Source organism: Nymphaea colorata, chromosome 9 (genome assembly GCF_008831285.2).
Source record: "Nymphaea colorata isolate Beijing-Zhang1983 chromosome 9, ASM883128v2, whole genome shotgun sequence".
NCBI lineage: Eukaryota > Viridiplantae > Streptophyta > Magnoliopsida > Nymphaeales > Nymphaeaceae > Nymphaea > Nymphaea colorata.
In genome coordinates this window covers 13,380,148-13,401,349 of record NC_045146.1, presented here as the reverse complement: position 1 = coordinate 13,401,349, position 21,202 = coordinate 13,380,148, and the positions used below count along the sequence as shown (strand labels likewise).

Sequence of the window (21,202 nt, the reverse complement as noted above, 5' to 3'; positions counted from 1 at the left end):
ATCCAACGGACAATGTCATACCTGGATTACTCTTCTTCTATTGATTTAGTTCAGTTTGGTTCTCTGCATGAAACCAATTTGGAACCTACCTAGGCTGCTGAGGTTCCAAAATCAAACAAATTCTTTGACTGAGAGAATCTACAAGAGCAACTTCGCAACATAAGATCCAACATTTATATGTAATCTGGTGAGATTTCTATCAGATCCAACATACCGAATCCCAATCCAATTAGTGTTTTTTTTTATCAAATCTAATTATATGGATTTTAAATTGAATTAGTGATCAGATGTATCTGACTCATTTACATTCCTAGAAGTACTAGGTAATTGAAATCTGTCCCTACCGCCGTCGTGAAAAAGTACTTTCCTCTGGGTCCTCCACTTACAATGGTGGTACTCATGAAAACTGCCAATAATTGTGATTTCCAACTAAGTTAAACATCCCTTCCTTCTCGTCAAAATGACACTTGATTTGAGCTCCCAACTAGTTGCATATCATTCTATAAATCCTATAAAACTACAACTTGTGACTCCACCTGAGTTGGTGCTGATGAACACCAATGATGGTGATCGATTCAAACTACAATATATTATTCTTTGCCTTCAAATCAGTACTTGATCTGAGCGGCTCAGGTGTTTGTGCATTCAAATGAAGGTGGAAATGTACTTAGCCACTATTGCAGCAGAGGTAGACCAGACGAAACAGAAGTAGCTAAAGAAATCTAGTGAAGATCAAAGATTCAAAGCCTTATCTCTTTGTTGAAGAACTTGAGAGCTTGAAAGCAACATCTCGAGAGCTTGAAAGCAAAAAGGCCGGATCATCCCCATCATCGTCATTATGAATCAGATGAGATGTTAAAAAACCATTGAAATTGATTTCACAATGAAACAGACCAGACACTGGGCTTCTCTAATGGAGCAGATTAAGCAGGAAGAGAGGTGTTCTATTCACCATTTTCTATTGCTGAGCAGCTTAAGTTATGAGGACAAGTGTAAGTTGTTCTTCTTTGATGAAGCGGCAGCTAAACACTGAATGAGACAAATACAAATTCAGAAGAACAGGAAGAAGAATTCAGCATTGACTCCATTAACAGGAAGGTTCTTGTCCAAAACATTTTATTCCCCATAAAATAGATTACGACATTTTGTTTGCATGCGCCGTCCCCAATTTCTCCATACATTTTTAAAAAATATGCTGATTTCAGCTAGTCGGTGTAAGGCTTGACCATAATAAGGATGAAGATGGAAGTGACAACCAAATGAAATTGTGATGATATGACTCGCTTTGGGATTGGATGGTAGGCTTGGATCTTTTTTCTTGAAACATGAGGACCATCTTTTTCCTTTTTCTTGTCAGGTTATGGCTGAGCACTGGATGTTGGCTGAAATTCCAAAACATGTCCGGAAGGTTTAATCCATCATGAGGCAAAACTAAAACTATATCATGATTGACTAGCACGTAATCACTAAATCCATTGAAACTTCGGGTGAAAGGATGAGAACCCCACTGCCCTGGTTTGGAGAAGTCTTTGATGAACTTACAGTTACTTCTTTCAACTTGAGAGTAGTGTTCACCACAGTGTTGCAGTTCACAAGGGTAGTGTCAATGAGAATCTAACTAACATCCAAGCTCTCACTGGCTTGCTAACCTGGCCAGTTATGCTAGGATCCTCGCGGGCATTGATTGAAACTTTAGTTCATTAAAAGGCTGAAATTATCATTTGGATCTCAATGTTTAAAGTTGTTTTAACCAAATTTAACTATAAAAATGTGATTTAGAATGTTCCTTTGATGGTGGTGGATTTTGAAATTTTGAATCATGTTAGTAAATATGAATGGCTCGATTTTCTTTGCATAGGGGTCTGGTTGCAAGGATTTGAACTTTGGCCAAGAGATATGTTCAGACGACAAATATTCCATTCCTTAACACTTGTAGTTTCATATGTACAATTTCAGATATAAACCAGGCTGAGATTTTGAGTATCAGCTAGTGCAGCAAGAACCAATTTCAAGAACTACGATATGGTTACTCGTTGCGTGACAGGGAGATGGAGAGCCCCTCGTTCTTTCAGTTTCATACATACTATCATGGACAAAATCAAGAAAGGAAAAGAGTGTTTGTAGCTACTCATATTTGGTCGGAACTTTGTTCAACTTTAATGGATTTGAAATGAAAGTTCTGAATTTGCTGCCATATCTCCAAACACGTCCTCTGTATAGAAGATGCTAGGCTTGAAGGTGAGTTAGACCATGTCGCTCCCTTCATGGCTAGTCCCTGCACCACTCTTGAAAGACTGATTGAAGAACTCAACGCAGTCTGCAATGGCTTCATTGCGGTGTGAAATTGATGAGTAGTGGCAGGGACTATGGAAAGCCTTAGCAGCAACACTGTGGCCGACTGATCTCCTGTCAGAATCTGTTCGCCATCTTCTGGGCAGTGAAAATATGAACCTGGAGAGTGCTTTCCTTGCTCGACCCAACAATTTCGTGGGTGACAGACTCAACTTGTGTGCACCTATCCTTCTCTCTTCTCTCACTTGTTTGACTAAGCTCCCTCTGCTATACATTTCCAAACTGAACCTCTTCTCTTCTCTCTCTCTCTCTCTCTCTCTCTCTCAAATGATGCAAGGAGGATGGTCACATTTATATATTGAGCTCAAAGGGAAGATAGGTTGGGACTGTTCAGACTAAAAAATTAAAGGCAACTTCGATGTTTCTGCCGACCTCTCGCGGAAATGGATGTGAATGATGTAAGGGGACCAAGATGATTATTTACAGTGGAATAACAAAAGCGAAAGTCATATGATTGGTTCTATCTGCCCCTTAAAGTAGGTAAAAGTTGAAAAAAGTGGTTCTCTTTTGTCATGTTCAAAAGAGATCGGTTAATAAATTAAACATGGAATGCTTTGTGCAAAAATGTACTGTGGTAACTTTTTTAATAAACAAACGGAAGAAAATAATTAGGGGAAGATGCAGGAATTATTGGGTTTGGACCCCATAGGCCCTGAATGTCCAGATGCCAGATTATACGACTCGGATCCATCTCTATAATATATAGTCACAGAGAATACGTTTTTCGAAGAAAACACAAAAAAAAACATGATAAATAAATTTGCCGTTTAAAACTTAAAAAACAACGTTTTTTTTAACTCTTTTTTCGTGTTTTTAAAATTTTTATTTGTTGCAAATTTACTTTTATGTTTGTGTTATTAGTTTATCACTTATTTTATTTTTTCTTAGATTTTTAAAATTTACCTTATTTTTACTGTTTTTTCTGGTTTTCTTAATCATACCGAGAAAAACTGTCTCTAAAACCCGAGGAAGTTTTTTTGTGAGTATAATCTATACAGGACACCTAAGGCATCTATATTTCCATCTCATGTCTTCTGCCTCTTTCAGCCTCATTCTTAATTCTCGATCCTCTGAAGTGAATCAATCCTCTTTGTTATTGTAAGGTCCTCTTCTGCAATTGGTTCAGCAATGGATGGATGGCTCATAAGTCTATTCATGTTCATGAATTGGGGATGAGCCATGAACGTTAAAAATTTCACCAACCTGGGTTTTACCCCTTCCGTGACTCGTTAAGACAGCTCTAGTCAAGGACTAGACAGACTACCACTCAAGTTGTACAACTGCATATCCAAAAAATGAAGACAGCATCGCTGAACGCAAGAAACAGGAAATGGAAGCAAAAGAAAAAGCTTTTCAGTATGTATTTTTCAAATCCCCGTTGATACAATTTATAGTCCTCCCCATGATCTTATCACTTTCTTTACTGTACGATATTTTAACAGAATTATCGTCGGTATCAGTCTGTCTTGCATCACCTAGAATCTTCGCCATTATCAGTTGCCTTCTCTGACACCTGAATAGCAGTCCTTTTTATAATATTCAACACAAAGTTGAGTGAGAGACCAACCTAAGTTCAGAAATTACAACCACTTGCTAACCATCATGAGAACAGAAATTTGTTCCGAAGTAGATGACAGGTCTGAGTGTAGCGTACTGAAGCAGATGGTGAATTGAATCAATATAGTATAAACTCTAAAGTGATTATGAGGTGCAGATGGAAGGATCAACATTTTTTCAACTTCGCGATGAAACATAGAAGATAGTTCGTCCCATCGAGTGCGAACAAGACCACGGGTGTGGAGAGTTGCTTTGAAAGGGATTCAAGAAAATCCCACTTCCTGCGAGATGTACAGTGAGTTCGGCCTACAGTTCAATCTCAGGACAATCATTTCTGAAGAAATCTGACACACAGGCAAGTCAATATTTTTCCGCACTTCGAGTTGATGACACCCATTAGTTACCAAGATCACTAGTAAGCGGAAACACAAGAAGGGAAGTGAGAAGTAGGAAGCCTGAGTCAAAATCGTCTTCAAACTTAATATTTGATGGCTTTACTTTGGGAGAACTTTCTCATAAGGCTAACTTAGGTGCCATATTGAAAACCTGACAACAACGTTCTACAATAACTTTGAAATGTAGTTTCAGAGTGCAATAGTTCTACCTCCTCTAGTTTTCCTGCTTCATATATAGTTTTGGGTATAAGCATGATATGTGATGCATTCTTCTTAATTTAATCTCCCTTTGAAAAAATATCCATGTCCTTTTGAAGATCTATCTCATATCTGGCGTACTGTAACATTTCCACTCCACATGAACTCTGAATCTCTGCCGTCTTACCTTACACCTTCCTTTCCTTGCTTGTTCGCTAGACATTCAACTTGGACCTTCCAGACCAACAGGCAAATAAGACTCCAATCAGTTGGGTAATTCTGTGAACATCTCTGTTTCAATATCTTCCCCAGTCTTGGTCCAAAAGAACTCATGCCCTCTTGCTTGCTGTGCACAGAGAATGGCACGCTTCGTGCAGCACCCTTTGAACAAGAAATCAGTCACTTCTTTTGAGACAAAATGCCCCGCAATCTGCTAATGTTCTTGAGAGTAAAGGCTATCGGAAACCCTTCGGTTCCTGTCCTACCATCCCCTTTAATACCAGACAGAGTAGACTTTACATCTGGCAGCTCACAGTTTTTCGTAACTACTGATTTCCCCAATTGAACAGTTCATTTTTTGTGAATGAGAAAAGTTTTACGGAATTATCGAGGATGAGTTGAGCTAGAAGCGAACGGTTTTAGCCTTCCATGGCAAATGCAGTTTGGATTTTTCAAGCTGAATGTATGCTCAGTTGATGAGGGAAAATCCTCGGAGGCAGACTGCACAAACTAGAACTTGCTAATGTGCAGCTAGTGATGGAAGCTTCTTTCTTGTTCTAGTTTTAAAACAAAAATTTTGAAACTTTCACAATGGATCTATCTGGCCTCCTTTGATCATTGGAAACATAACAATTGTTGAGGTTAGGTAAGTCTTCCACAAACTATTTTGATCCATATGTTTCCTACTCCCCTCGACTCTGAAAAGAAAAAAATGCATGCATTTGCATTTGCATTTGCATTTGCATGTGTGTGTGTCTGTAAGAGAGAGAGTGGGAGAGGAGAGAGTTATTAAAATTCATACACCAAACACCATTCGGTCCTTAACATTCTGCATTGTAATTTCCTCTGCATGGGACAACATCAATTATGCAATCTTCTGAGTTTTGTCATTTGGCTGCCCATTTTCCAGAGTGTTGATCAAAATGGACGATGACACATGCACTATCTTGCTGCATGAGCCAGACCCTCCTGGTGCCCATTTCCCTGTGCACAAATCAAGAAACAGAGAGCAAAAACGACAACGCAAGTCAGAAAAAAAAAATCAATGAATGCCAGAAAAAGCCACATAAACAGCTACCATCCTCCAACCATCTTCACTGGGCTACCTGGGAAAAATGAATATTGATTGCGTGTGGCCAATACGCCTAGCTGTGAAACTTGAGTGAACCAATTAAAAAAATGTGATTGAGAAAAAATTTTGTTAAATATTCTCAGAACAATTTGATTAAGATTTATGTGTTGGACTGGCATCAACATGGTACAAGCCTATAAGGAAAGCAAACTAAGTGTCTTACACCAGCTTTGTCTGAAAATGTCTAATTTAATAACAGGGCAGATCCTCTTTCATTGGAGAGGAAGATATGGTGTTATACCTTTGATAAATTCGTCAACCTGTAAACTTCAGAAGATCTGGTAATTCCGAAAAAAATTGATTCCCGGCAGTCCGAATCGAAATAGTGACAGAGGTGTAAAGTCTGATTATAGTATTCAGCTTACATATTTAATTATATTCAAGTATTTTACGATATTGTTATTTAATAATATTAATTGTGTTTCAGATTGATTGGACTACAGAAATCACTCCTCGCTTCTTTTTCATATTCTTTTAACAGGACTTGAGGAATTTGTGAACCTTTTTTCTTGTTTTTACTTTTTTTGGGTTTTTGAATAATTCAAACTTCTAATTTTTGCAATTCGAAAGAGAAACAGCTTAATTCAATCTGGATCCCATCAACTGACTTTAATAGAATTATTGTAAACTATTTAATAGTTTTACTGGCAATAAAATGGATGTTGTAGTTGGAGAAGGAAAACGCAAAGCATGGTCAGAAAGAAGGGAAGGGGGAAGACAAAAGGAACATGAAGCAACAATGGCATGTACAGATGAGTCAGATGACTAACGAAAACGGATCAAGAGAAACATGTCTAGACAAAACTACTTCAGCCAGGTTTTTCGTCATACAAAAGAATATAACAAAGAATCTTTACCAAGTATAATATTTACTCATCATAATAAGATAGTGACCCGGCTGCATGGCTACTAAATCAAATCCACGTTTGCAGTATAATGCATTCAACTCCTCGCTTCGTTTACATACAAAACAACGACAACTATGTTATATCTCTGATGAACATAATTTCTTCATTGTCTACAACTTCCTAGTCGACGCAACAAAATGTATAAGTAGCCAAGCAACTTAGTCGAGCAATCACAAAGTAGGTTGTTTATTTACAAGACACAACAAATTAATGCTGGGAAATCTTTGGTCAAGTGGCGTTGTATGAAACACGATAATGACACATTTATTAGCTCATGGCGACTCTCTATCGATAAAATGGGAATATATAACAAAATTTGGGGATAAGAGGTCCCCTAAATACAAAAACAATCCGCAAAAAAACATACCGCAAAAAACACAAGCTCATGGCGACTCTCTAAACGCCATAAGTGGACAACCATTGATATCGTAGAGCAGACAACAAACACAAAGCTATAGAAGCACGGTTCCCCAAAAAGAAAAAGAAGAAAGGTACTAGTAGAGTTGCCATGGTTAATCGACAAGCAGCATAGATTATCGTGCCATGGGCTTTTCTTTGTTTATTGGTTGCACCATGGCTAACAATCACATGTCTGGTAGAGATCAATGTCAAAACTTTTTGAGGTATGGTGACCCTCTGCTACCACGCTCGCCAGTGTAAGTGATTCTAATTACGTGGGCGCCCCTGTTCTTGATTTTGCTGTACTTCCCTTTGAAGCCTGGGACTCTGGATGAAAAAGTTCATGTTTCCTTTCTGCTCTTATGGAAGCTAGACTTCTTACTTTTGTTTGGTGGGTCGGAAACAGGAGTAATTGAGAAACTTGACGTTGATCTAGAGCAGATCGGATCAGTTTACAGTGATTGACTGAAACGAAAACTACTTTTGGCAGAAGATACCACCAAGTAACTTGATCTGCATTCCTCACAATATACCCAAGATTATATATGGATGGCTCAGTTCATATGAGAGCGGATTCTACATTCCCTATCTTCATAACACTGTGGGATCTCATCCAACTGCAATAAACAGATGACTTGGACCAGTAGATGTCTTCTGCATGGCAATGATTGTCGACACAGGCCTATATCATAGTGGTAGTCAATCTGGTGGATTATCTGAAACTTAATATATGAGGAGTTTGAACTTAGCCTTGTCTGTTCATGAGAAAATGTGTCTCCTGATGCAATTCTATTATTCCCCAGACTTTTTATCCAACTATCTCCGGAGCTTGATTGATTTGAAAGAAGATAAGAATTCCATATTTAAAAGAAAGAATATTGTCTTAAAAGAAAAACAAATCTGGAAAACTTAAGAAGAAAGCCCACATATGTCCCACCATCTTCTCTGATGAAAAAAAAAAAAAAATCCGTGGATAAGATTTTATACAGTATATCTGTTGATTTCAATAGAAAAAGCTGCCTTCATCTTTCTGGCGCAAACTTCTCTGCCCGTAGAAGCTTGATGGTGCACGGTAAATGACGTTTTTGATGAACTTCATCTTCTTCTTTTCAATCATTAAGCCTTGAACTTTTCTTAAGGGGTGTTTAATTACCTCTAATCTCATGTTCCAGCTGATATGAGATCTTGGGTTCTCAAATCCTAGGATCTCCTATATTTATGATCCTTAACAGGGATCTTACATTGATTTGTAATCCTTGCATAATTTACGGACCTCAATGCAGAACCCTTTTGAAATTCAGGAGTAACGCATCTCTTAAATTCGTGGTGCCTAATGCTGCAGTTTGTAGAACCAGGAATTTAAAGTGGGTTCCACGTTAAATGAGATCTTAGTTCCTTGGAAACCAAACGCGCTCATAGTTACCAATGTTTAATTTGGTGGAATTTGTTGCTATGAAGCCACTGTGTAAGCCAATCCCACCCACAAACTGTCAATTTAAAAGTCGGTTGATTGAGGTTTTTGAATTTAAAAACCGGTAATGAAAGAGGAGAAATAAAAAATTGAAGGCATTTCACATGTCCCCATGTGAACAAGGCCATGCAACTCCATATAAATATCTGTAATTCCCCGGTACAAGTGACAGAAGAAACATGGATTGCGGGGAAGAGGGGAAATTGCAGAGACAGAGAGGGAAGAGGGAAGGAAGAAGCATGAAGGGGAGCCTCTGCATGCCTCTGCTGAAACGCACTGGTGTATCTCCATTCTCAGTATGGGAGAGGCTGAGAGGGGTCCTGTTTAGGCTGATCATGCTGTCTGCCATTTCCAAGTGCAGTGAGACCCGAGTCTGTCCTGGCGACGGGGAATGGCAATGCCGGCCGGACTCTCACTACAACGAGGCAATTGCAGATTGCATAGAGTTCTTTAATAAGTCGGCGGTGTCGCCGGAAGTGGATCAGGCAACCAGTGGCCATGACAATGGTGGTGGAGATGAAGGTGATGTTCCTGCGGAGTTGCAGCTTCAGTAATTTAGTCACATGTTAGCCAATATCTTCAGCTGAAAATCTGTTAACTTCTAGTCAGTTAGGCTTGCATTCGGCCGCCTCTTTTCATGCATTGATACGTTGAAATAAGTCATGCCTCGAGACCCCATGAACCCAAATACCTATTACAGTCACTACAGCCATTGTTGAGATCTGCAAGTTGTATTGCATATGAATTTGCTTTCCATGTATGAAAAGTTTGGTACTTGTTCTTATAATCTATCATCTTAATTTCTTTCAACCAGTCGGAGCCCGGGTTGGATGTCAAGAGGAGACCTGTTATAGCCGATCTGAGCTCGGTATCTAAGATCTAAATACCAAACTCGTTGAAAGATCGAAGATTCGTTCGGGCTACCGGGTTGTATTCATTCGACATCGACTCAAATTTCTCAATATGTTTGATTAAAATAATTATTAATTTTTTAAAATAATAAAACGATAATATTGTACTAACAAATAACAATTGTCAACCAAGCCGAACCGAGCCAGGTTGAATAACCAGCATACTCCTCAACAAGCCTGATTTCGACTCGATTCTTTTAGAACCGGTATCAAGGTCGGTTCAGGAGTTCGACCCGGATGGAGGCGGTAAACCGTAACCGGGTATTTAAGCCCGCACCGGGGTCTTTCCGTTTCTTGTGTCCCGCCACGGAGAACAGATAGCATCATAGAAGGCTCCCTCTCTGTTTGTCTGTGGCTTGAGCGCGCTTTTCTCTGGTTGAGATCTCGGAATCATGCCAGGTGAGAGATTTGGGTTTTCTTTCTATCGGTTTTCTGCACCTTTTGGTTCTTTTTGCTAGGGTTTTCTTCTTCTTCTTCTTCTTCTTCTTCTTCTTCTTCTTCTTTCTTCTTCTTCTTCTTCTTTTTCTTCTTCTTCTTCTTTCTTCTTCTTCTTTCTTCTTCTTCTTCCTTGCTCCGTCGCCTCGGTGACGTGCTTTTCTTTTTTTGACCTCTTCCTTGATGTTGTTGGTGGGAATGAAGGGGGTCAACTAGAAAGAGAGGAGAAGATTTCGGTGGAGTTGACGGAGGAGGTTTTGCAATGCATGGATGTGGGCTTGATCTTCAGAGATTATGTGAGTCGCATTTCTCATCTCCTTCCGTCGCCTGCCACTCCTTTTTCTATGTTTATTCCATTTTTCGGTTTGAAATGTGGGACTTTCTCCCTCGTGAAAGAGGAACATCTGGATGTAGGCATATGTAAATCTTGGTTTCTATGGACACTGCTTAATTGTTTGGGTTCTTTCATTGGTTTTTCTTAAAACTGTCTTGTGCTGTGAGTTTGTGAGATCCACTAGCCAATTCTTATGCACTGGGTGACTCGAAAATATGGTTACAGGTCACGTTGACATTAGCAAATATAGCATTCCATCTCTGCTCAATTATTGCATTTCTTTTCTTTGTTGATTTTAACTATTAACTATTCAACCCTTTATTTCCTCGTTTCAATCTAGATTTGTGATTTTGATTGTAGTGGCTGTTGGTCATTTCTTCATTATTTATACAACAATGCTTATGAATGTGACAATAAATTGATATTTGTATGCACGATTCCTAGGACCACTATCGCTAAATTCAGTTGTTAGGAGATAACAATTGAGGGCGACATTAAGCAACAAAACGAATTACAAAGCAGACGTCTTGCATTAGAAAACAGTGCTTTCATTTTAGGAATAGGAAGCTTTAGTTAAATTTTTTAATAAATTTAAACAACCGTATGCTTTTGGTGAGCCAGCGATGCCAATACTACAAATGTGAACCAGAATCATCTAAAAGTACTCAGTATTCTGAAGTTTCCTCTTGTGAATCAGATTGCTGATTGTATATGTAGTAGCATGCGAGTTTGGTGTTGCTAGATTGAAGACCAGGTCTGATGAGTAATTTGGTTATGGAGAATAGGGTGGTGCATCACTGGAAAGGAGTTTCATGGTAGCGAGGTGTTGAAGTTTTAAACAAAGGGTAGTTGACACTATCACCTGTGACTTAATATGCGGCGTGACTTCTTGAGCAAATACCTATCTAGCAGATTATTAGTTTTGATTGGACAAGTACTTGCATTTAGCGTCTCTGAGTTTCTTTTAATATCAAGTGGTGCGACCATTTATTGTTCTGCTATGTAAATCTTTCACTTTCAATGTCCTTGATACAAAAAAGTAGGATAAAGTTCTTTCAAAACAACTGAGGGTATTTTGATTTTAGACTGCTGGTACCATAGCAACATGGAATGCTAATTGACTAATCGTGCGAATGGGAAACAGTTTCAGGACTCAATCTAAATGTTGCTTAGGGCCTTAGCGACAATGTCCTTGTGCAAGCTCCTTTTGCATTCTAACATTTCAGGAGAAACACATGATAAAGGCCGGCACCGCTTGCTAATGAGAGTATAACATGATTGTTTCTTTTTATATGAACATTTTGACTACTGATGCCTGGGAAATTTATGTCCTTATTGTCTCGGTCAAAATTTCATTCTATATGGATCATAGATTCTTAAGTAATGTGCATAGACTGTAGATTTCATGTATTATTCATCAACCCGATATAAAATTGTACTTCTAACATTCATGTTGGTATTCCTAGAATTGCAAGATCAGTTCACTGGACTTCCACAGGACAGCAAATTATTTGGTTACTGCTAGCGACGATGAGTCAATCCGCCTCTATGACGTTGGAAATGCCACGTCTCTCTCTCTTTCTCGCTCTCTCTCTCTCTCCCCCCCCCCCTCTCTCTCTCTCTCTCTCTCTCTTTGTGTGTGTGTGTGTGTTTGACAGTCTTTTTTTTGTTTGCAGGATGTTGAAAACTATTAATAGCAAAAAATATGGTGTTGATCTTGTTTGCTTCACTCCTCATCCTACAACTGTTATATACTCTTCAAAGAATGGTTGGGATGGTATGAAGTGGTAGCATGTTTCTTTATCGTACATGCACAGAATATTTGTTGTTAAAACTTCTCATTGTTGAAATAACTGATTTAGAATCTCTGCGGCTTCTTTCATTGCATGACAACAAGTACCTGCGATACTTCAAAGGTCATCATGACAGGTAGGTTATGATTGGGAGCTTATTCGTTACATGGGTTCCTACTTGAACGATTCTGAATTCTGTTTTTCTTCCCTTGCTAGGGTTGTGTCTCTCAGCTTGTGTTCGAGAAAAGAATGGTTTATCTCGGGCTCTCTTGATAGAACTGTACTACTTTGGGATCAACGTACTGAAAAGTGTCAGGTAAATGCTTTAAAGGTTGTTGATTCTGAATTCTGCCCCCATTATGGTTAACATTATGATGATGTGGTGTCTCTTCATTTCATCTAGGGTCTCTTGCGTGTACAAGGTAGACCCGCAGTTGCTTATGATGATCAAGGTTTGGTCTTCGCCATTGCGTTTGAAGGGGGATATGTAAGAATGTTTGATGCTCGTAGGTATGAAAAGGTAAGTGATAATTTTGCAATGTTGGGATGCATCTCTGACCAGCTTCTTCTAATAACTCAATTTTTTAATAGGGTCCATTTGATATATTTTCTGTGGGAGGAGACAAATCTGAAACTCATGTAGTGAAATTCAGTAATGACGGGAGGCTAATGCTTCTAACCACCGTTGATGGATATATCCATGTGCTTGATTCTTTCAATGGAACACTGGTGAGTACTACTTTGTCACATTTGAGGTTCTTTCACTTATAATTTTTTTTCCTTTTATTGCATAAGAAGCATGCGTACATGTATGTGTAGAGAGAGAAACACAGAGAGAGAGAGAGAGAGAGAGAGAGAGAGAGAGAGTTTCTCTTCTTGAAAATGTAATTTCTGGTGACAAAATTTTGACTTTTTATCGTATTTTATCTAGCTTTCAAGTTTCAAAGTTGCACCAGTTACAGGTGGTGGCACTCTTGAAGCATCCTTTAGCCCCGATGGGATGTTTGTAATATCTGGTAAGCCCAAATTAATCTGATCTTGCTCACTCATCATCATTGAGCGTGGTAGTTTGTTCTTGTTTCTCCGATAGTTAGTTTGTTTGGTCAACTGCTTAACTTTCTCTGAAGGTCTGTATTGTCAATGACATGGTTTTCAGCTGAGGTGCAACGTGCCCTCATCTTACATCTTAGTCGTTGGCCTAAGGGACCAAAAATTTTCCTTCCGCCTTAGTTATACAAGTTGTTATTTGTCTCCAAGCCGATAAAATGTCAAGCCGTGGCGTCCAATGTTGTGTCACGTGGTTCATTTCTCAAGATTATTGCTACTTTTCTTCCAACGATGATAGGTTTGTGGATTGCGTGCCAGCTAAACTATTTACCCCTCTGAAATATAGTTCATAAATTTGCTATATCGTTAGCCTTTTGTCGGCATAATCTGCTAAGCCCCCACAAAGTTGGGTTGAATTGGTTCGATCTGAGACTAGGTTGAGATAAATTTAGGACCTCAACAAATTCAACTATTTTCGGGTTAACTCAACAGACCGTTTTCTGGTCCTTACGGACTTGGAATTGTTTATTTGCGGGTCAATCAACATTGATTTGTTATAAAAGAACAAGTATTACTTTTCCAACCTCAAGAAGCCTATTCGAATAATGAATAAAGAGGATTTTCTTTTTCTTTTTTAGCCTTTCTCACGACCTTCTGTTTGCAGGTTCAGGGAATGGAAGTGTCCATGCGTGGAGTGTTCGGACTGGTAAAGAGGTAACATGAGCACATTCTTGTTAAAAAAAAACATTCTTCCGTCATTTACTGGCCGATCACCAAAATTATGTATCTGATCAACCAGCCAACTAATCCATTAGTGGAATTCCAATTATGATGATCCTGATGATGAGCTTCCACGAGGTCGTGATTGTGGCTTCCAATTAATCACTACATCTTGTGCTTTTACTGTATGTGCAGGTTGCTTCGTGGACAAGCATTGAAAGTGACCCTCCTGTAATTAAATGGGCATCGGGAGCTCTTATGTTCGCCACCGGCTCCACTGAATTGTCATTCTGGACTCCAGATCTAAGCAAACTGAGCTCTATGCTAGGAACAAAATAGGAAGCTAGAAAGTGTACATTCTCGTGTACCCGTGGACCTTGTTTATGGCTGCCACTAATTGTTGTCCAACCAAGGTATCACATGAAATAGGAAAAATTCTGAGATCGTGTCTTCACATTGACATTGTTCTCAATACATGTTTCTAGACCCTTCTGCACTAGCGACCATAACTAGCACAATCTTGAAAACGAAATTGTAAAATTGGGAGCACTGAAGGTGCTCTTCCTGTACATACTATCACTAGTCCAGGAAATGTAAAGAACTGAAAATTGGGTTTTCTTGTATCCTTAGAGATGATGACTCGTGTGACAATGGTAAATGAGTGTGATACATGGGAGTTTTGGCAGAAAACCAAAATGGCGCATGACATGGTAAGGACACGCTTCTGAGTTTTCGAAAATGAACGAGTGTAAAAGCACTGTATCATCATGAAGACTTAATAAATCATCACTACCATCATGGTGCAATTTCATCCGTCTTCAAGATGGCAGCCACATGAGCAGCATTCACTCCACATCATGGAAAGATGGGACCGATGACGTATACATAAAGTGGCCTTACTTTCTGTAATATCTTCACATCACATGAAAAGAAACAAGCGTACAGAGGGGGAAGAAAGAGGGGCTCCCTGTCATGACGAACCCTTGAAGACGTCAGTGGGGGACAAGGGAGACCCGTCGAGTTGGTATAGGCCCAGGTATGGCCCAACGAACCGAAAGAGGATCCAGCCCCCAATCACTATGAAGATGGAGGCGTAGGCGAACTTGTTGAGCCAGAAGAGGATGCCCTTTTCTCCAACGTACAGCTCCATCGCCTTCTCAGAGAGAGTCATGGACTCCCAGTCCTTGGGTGGCGGCTTCCGGGCAACGGGTGGGTTGGCACCTTCCTCTTGGTACAATCTCGCCCTCCTCCTCGTGCCTCGCCTGAACCTGATCTCCACCATCGGCTCTGCTGCTGATGCTGCGGCGTATTCCTTGCCGTCGCCATTTGCGCCTCCGTCCGGTGGAGGGTCGACCGCTGCAGGGTCTTGGCTGGTTTCTGGGGTGTTGGCTGCACGGATGCGGTGGGCTCGCAGGCGTCTCGTCTTGGTGGTGGCGATGGTGGGGAGGGTAGATAGACACCTCAGAGGTCGGTTGGTTGGAAGGAAAACCGATTTGGGGGAGAAGGCATGGAAGGCTCGGGCTTCCATCTCTCTCTTCCCCTCTCTCCGTCTCTGCACCACCCAAGTTAATGTCGTTATCTTGTTGGGCGAGCTGCAGTGGATCAAATGGCGATCGGTTGGATCCTGGACCTTGTCGGGTCCGTGTCCTGGTCCCTGAATCGACGGCCTTGAATAAAGGATATTTGGATTAGATCGGTGAGCTAGGACGCGGCCAATGATTGGACTTGGATATTATTTGTAGTTTATGTCCAGATCCAATTTGAAGAACGCCCCATAATGTAATTGATATTCTCCAACTAACTAAGAAACGATACACATTTCAAGCTTTTTAAAACGGTCATAAAAAGGGAAAAATATACTCTTATCTATGATTTTAGAAGGCCCTAAAAATAGACATAATAAGATGCATATTTACATGTGTGTGTGAAGATTGGCAGATTTGGGCGAAATTATTTTGGAATCACATCTTTTCCCCTCACTTCACTTAAAAAACAGCGCCCAATTTCTTGAGGGGACAAAAGTTACCCCATGAAAACTTATCTGGAATAAATTTTTCCCCAGCAAACGGACACGCAAGTAAACCTGTACTTCCGTATCAGCTCCACCAATAAGGTTGCCGAAGCAGTTGGCACCTTCTAATCTCCGACCTCTTCTGCTCTGACAATTAGCTATCAGAGAGATGTGCAGAATTGTTTCACCTTGGAAACGACGGTGAAAGACAAACGGTAGAGACAAGAGGCGTAAGGCCCTTTGGAAGTCAAGAAAGCGAGAACCCCCACTAACAAAAAAAAAAAAAAAGGCAAGCAACTCCTCCATGGAAGTCACATCTCATCCCACTACTGATCAGCCTGCCTGGTACCCACTTGAGGAAGACGCCATACCACATGTGAGGAAGATCCAAACTACGCATGCCATGCAAAAATAATGTCCATCCGCCACTCAATTGGAAGGTTGAAAGCGGATATGTAATCTATTCTTCATTCCACTGCTGCCAAGAAACTAAGCACCATTATCATCGTGGCAAACCGTCTTAGTTCAAGTCTTTCTTTCGAGTGTCAACCGCTTATGCTGCGAAATAAGAGCCCCTAGCCTAGAGCTCTTCATCTCAGCATTCATGGTTACTTTGGCATTATGCAGAAAGGAGAAACACTCACGTGAGGCTAACTAAGCTAACCACAAGAATAGATGTCAACAACAAGTGAATAATCATCATCAGATTTGACAGCCAATATTAAAGCTCTCGTGAAATTTGATCAGTTGATTCATTGTTGTTTAGCATCAGCTTTCAACACTTTGTTTTAATTCGTATCGCCATCTTCGTCACAAAGTACCTGCGCTGCGTGGAAGAAATGTCCCGATTGTTTAAACCCTTTGGACATGAGGCATATAATATATATAAACGGAATGATGTTTCATAACTTTTGTGTACTCCAAGCTGAAAAAAGCAACGACTCCATTTGACTTGCGACATTCATAGTTTTTTTTTTTTTTTCCAATAAATCTTGATTATTGAAAATAAAAACTATATATATATATATATATATATATATATATATTGTGATGGACAAAGAGCGGTGGGCGTCTTTTCCAAGGGGAGTCAACGGGCAGCGATCATTGCCTACAGCTCATGCTCCTACACTCGGGTGCTGCTTATGCCTGGAGTTCGGCGTTTAGCGAGTGACCGTTTTCCCGTTCCTAAATGCTTCCCTCAATCATACAAATGTGAAAGAAGTGGCCAAGATGTTCAAAACTCTTAACAAATTTTTTCTCTATGACTTTCACATGCCACATCCTCATCCTTATCCTTCCTTTGAACTTGCAATTTTTTCCCCTCTGGAATCTTACCTTGAAATACTTGTTTGTTATATATATATAATAAAAGTAAGTTGTGTAGTAAGTCTTCTCTCTAAACAGCTGTTCGTTTGATACTCCAAATAACAAGTTCCTCCTAGCCATGTGAATTCTTGCCCCTTCCACTGCGCCAAAGAGCAGATAGAGGAAAAGGTGAAGAAATAGTAGCCACCCAATTTTGTTCCCTTGCTCTTCTTTCATTGAAGAAAAAAATGAAACAATGTAAATTACATTTGGCGGTTACCTGTACTTTAAATTTTTTTTTTTTTCAATTTTTTGTGGATCTCAATTTAAAGAGCACTCGCATTCCACCTGCTATAATGAAATGACATATTTGATTTATTAGGCCCAAGGTCTCAATGAAACTCACTTTTTTGACAAATGCTCAATAAAGAGCTACATGTTCCACATGATTCAAGCATACATAGCAGGTAATTGCAACGCGAAAAAGAATATTTTATACATAAAATCGTTTAGAAAAGTATTTTCTTTTGATTTTGGAGTAGTGAATTCAAAATGGAAAAGATGCGCCTTTAAAAACAAGAAAAAAATAAACCTATTATGAAAGACTTTGGATTTTATACATAAAATCGCATAGAAAATGTTGTTTTGTCTTAATTATGGTATTCTGAATCCAAAACTAAAAATTTGGCACCAGAATTTCTTGGTTGTGTGTATCCATTGGGATCCCGACGTTCCTTTTATGCATTCCAACGGCATATTCTCTCATCAAAGATCGTACTCTGCTTTAAGCTATAGACATGGCTCTTGCTTTTAACGCATGGATCGACATTCATGCTAGTTGGAATACGAGCCTCGCAGATTACTTTTTGTACGCAATTTTTTAGGGCGTGTTGTTTATTCCACAATGTCACCAAAAGTTGAGTTGGTATCGGGGATTTGAAAAACAATAGGCTCGTTATTGAGACTATGGGCAAAGGTGTGGACTAATCGAAAATATCGAATCACAGTTGTGTGCTTGCTAGTGATTAACTACTAGACTTAGTTAAAATGCCACAAGAAAGCGCGAGTACAGAAATGCCCCTCAGAGATCTACATATTTACAAAAATAAGAACGCCTCGTTTTTCAACTGTTGTCCTGGACCCGGTAAATGACGACGAAGCAGGGGAGGATGGCCTTCGGGTCGAAGACGAACAGCTCGTCCGGGTTCGAGTAGACGCCCGTCGGTCCGGTGACCGAGTCGAACCGTTCTCCGGCCAACCCGCCGGCGTCGTCATCATCCACCACCTCGTTTGGGTCGACGGAAATTGCGGCGCCTGAGCCTCCCCTTCGGATTCTGCCGGCGATGACCCGGCAGACCAGCATCGCTCTCCGCCCCCGGGAGGCCGCCTTCTCCTCCTCGGTCGTCTCCATACAGTCGTGCGCTCGCCCGCTCGTCGCCGTCGTGCACAGGCCCTTCCCGCCGGCCATCCTGTCGCCGAACCCGTGCCGAATCGCGTTGCAGACCCCGCAGCTGGGGCCCGATCCGCAGAGGCTGGTGGATCCCCGGGTCCCGATGGAACAGGCGAACGTGGTGCAGAAGAACCGGAGCAGCTCGTTGCCGTCGGCCACGCACCGAGGGTTCCGGCGGCTCGCCCTCGACTTGACCGAATCGCGGTAGCCCTCGAACCGGCGGACGGTCCTCGCCGTGTTGTGGATCTTCAGGATCCGATCCACTTGGCAGAGCGGGCTGTCCCTCTTCAACCAGCTGGACTGGAATATGATCTCCACTATGTTCCGACCCGAATCCTCGCGGCCCAGCTCCGACACTGCAAAATATCCCAAACACCCTTTCCTTAGCCAAAATATCCTTCTCCAACCCCTTAATTTCCCTTTTCCTCAAATATTTTAACTTTTGGGAAAAGAATCCAACTTTTCCTTTTTCCGAACCTTACCTTTTTCTGCGGGACAGGGCAGTCGGAAAGCTGCCCGGAAACCACCGGAGGCATCTCAGTCATTTCCGGTAAACTTCTTCCCGCCTGGTTTTCCCGGTAAATTTTTTTCTCGTTTCCCGGTAATATAAAGAGCAAAGCGGATATCGGGATCCGCACTAGTTCTTGGGAGAGGAGCCTGACTACATGTTCTTTAGTAATTTTCGAAAAAGCTTTATGGACGACTATACCCCTATCTAACCACCGAAATGTCTGAGACTCTCCCGTTCAGAACAACCTGTCTGGCTCTCGAGGTGCGCAACTGCACGTTGGCTCCAGCGAATTCCAGAACTGTAACTTAAGTTGCCCAACCTACCCTCTCCCGGAATTCTGCCCTTCCCCTTGTGAGAAAACCTTCCCGCCTACGAAAATTGATTTAGGTCGTCGGAGTTTAAGGGAAGAAGATGAAGCTGCCTAGCATAAATGCAAAGGAAGATGCATTTATGATTCATTCACTTGCACTTGAGGTAAGCATTGTTTCTACGTGATATTTTTACTTCGAAATTAAAAACATAACTTATTTAGGGAAAACCCATATCATGATCAAAGACCAACTAAATGAAACAACTGAGATAGGAAGACTATAGTAGTTCATAATATTGGGTTTTGAGTAAGTATTTTCTAGATGAAAACAAAGCTTCGAGTAAACGAAAGGCATATTATAATATGTAACCTTAATTTGGCTACGGGATGGCCGTCCTCGGTAGAGCTATATTTCTAGTCAGCGGCATAAAGCAGAAGAGAGCGACAATCTACTGTGCTCTCAATCATGCAGTCATGTGGAGGAAGACCAAGATGGAGAGAGCCAGCCGAGCTGGTGTCCGGCTCGGTTCAGCCCGGAGGGAAGGGAACGAACACAACGTGACTGGGCCGGAAGCTTTTCAATTTTTCTTTTTCGCTTTAGTAATTTAATAGTTACCTGCGTGCCTGACCGCCTGGTGAGCCTCGAGGCTCTCGGCTTTCACGAAGACCTCGCCGCAGTCCGGGCACGCGCAGATGGACGGCCGAGCCGACGGGTAGCGGCTCGGATCGACGACCGCCCTGCACTCGTAGCAGCCGGACAGCCTCCTCAGCGGCATCCCCCTCCCGGAGGACGCCGACCTCGCCGCCGGGACCAGCGGCGCCGACTCGCGGCGGCTGGAGGAGATGCTTGGCTCGGGGGAGGAGGACGAGTCGGAGCGGTGGACGACGCGCCCTCTGCTGGAGTTGGCAGCGACGTCGTTCATGGTGCAGAGCGAGGAGCAGGAGGCCAGCTTGGCGTACCCGCGCTTGCTGGCGGAGGCCGAGCCGACGCGCTTCTTCTTCTTCGCGGTCGTGGGGTCGTGGACATGCGCGAGCTCAACCTGCTTGCAGGTGAGGAAATTCTTGAAGAGCTCCCATGAAGACGGTCTCTGAGGCGACGGCGGCGATGCTGGCTTCCTCCGCCGTTTGGAGCTCGAGTGGTGGCGGCTATGCTGGTGGCGAGATGGGGTGCTGGTAGGGGTGGCAAGGAGGAAGGTAGAGATGAGGAAGAGGGAGAACGAGAGGAGAAGCCTCAGCAGAGACGGGGTCGGGCCTCCTCCCATGCTCACGACAGAGAAAGGCGGAGAGGGAAGAGACGGTCACTGCTTACTCCGTTTTCGATTGCAGGATAAAATAGGAGCTAGAAAAGAGAGCAGGCACGTGGGCAGAGAGAAAGTGTGTGTGAGTGTAGAGTCTGAAAACCGTGTTCCCACATGCCCTCTCTCTTTCAACTCTCGGAGTAGTAAAAGTTGGTGTGGACCGCATTTTACTTAAGTGGCATAAATTTCAACACTTTCTCGGGAGGAGTAGAGAGAGTGGGTTCATTGTTTATGAGCTTGCTTATTTTAATGGCGTCCTTGACCTGTTGTCAAACGTTGGCTCAACAGCTCCCTAAAGATAAAACCACCCACAGGGAGGCGACACAGCTACATGCATCACATGATCAACCCAGATGACGACAAGGAGAAGCCGAAAAGAAATGCTACTCCCAACTCCTCCACCGTCCCAAGCGATCGATCATTGCCCCCACCACTAAAACCTCCAT

At 41.7% G+C, this 21,202-nt stretch overlaps 3 protein-coding genes across 3 annotated transcripts; 1 reads left to right on the top strand and 2 right to left on the bottom strand.

Moving 5' to 3' along the window:
- The first annotated feature begins 9,846 nt into the window (after positions 1-9,846).
- LOC116261496 (protein ANTHESIS POMOTING FACTOR 1) lies at positions 9,847-14,494 on the top strand. The gene is made up of 11 exons (XM_031640280.2): positions 9,847-9,941; positions 10,182-10,273; positions 11,778-11,878; positions 11,988-12,088; positions 12,174-12,240; positions 12,321-12,420; positions 12,508-12,624; positions 12,696-12,833; positions 13,036-13,120; positions 13,816-13,865; positions 14,067-14,494. Exons 1-11 carry the CDS (start codon positions 9,935-9,937, stop codon positions 14,208-14,210), a joined length of 1,002 nt encoding a protein of 333 aa, XP_031496140.1. The 5' UTR covers positions 9,847-9,934; the 3' UTR covers positions 14,211-14,494.
- A 257-nt stretch (positions 14,495-14,751) lies between these two features.
- LOC116261497 (uncharacterized) lies at positions 14,752-15,464 on the bottom strand. The gene has a single exon (XM_031640281.2). The coding sequence runs from the start codon at positions 15,397-15,399 to the stop codon at positions 14,842-14,844; it is 558 nt and encodes a 185-aa protein (XP_031496141.1). The 5' UTR covers positions 15,400-15,464; the 3' UTR covers positions 14,752-14,841.
- Positions 15,465-18,202: 2,738 nt separating this feature from the next.
- On the bottom strand, positions 18,203-20,845 carry LOC116261596 (uncharacterized). The gene is made up of 2 exons (XM_031640434.2): positions 20,075-20,845; positions 18,203-18,993 (listed from the first exon to the last, which is right to left on the bottom strand). Exons 1-2 carry the CDS (start codon positions 20,718-20,720, stop codon positions 18,311-18,313), a joined length of 1,329 nt encoding a protein of 442 aa, XP_031496294.1. The 5' UTR covers positions 20,721-20,845; the 3' UTR covers positions 18,203-18,310.
- Positions 20,846-21,202: the final 357 nt, after the last annotated feature.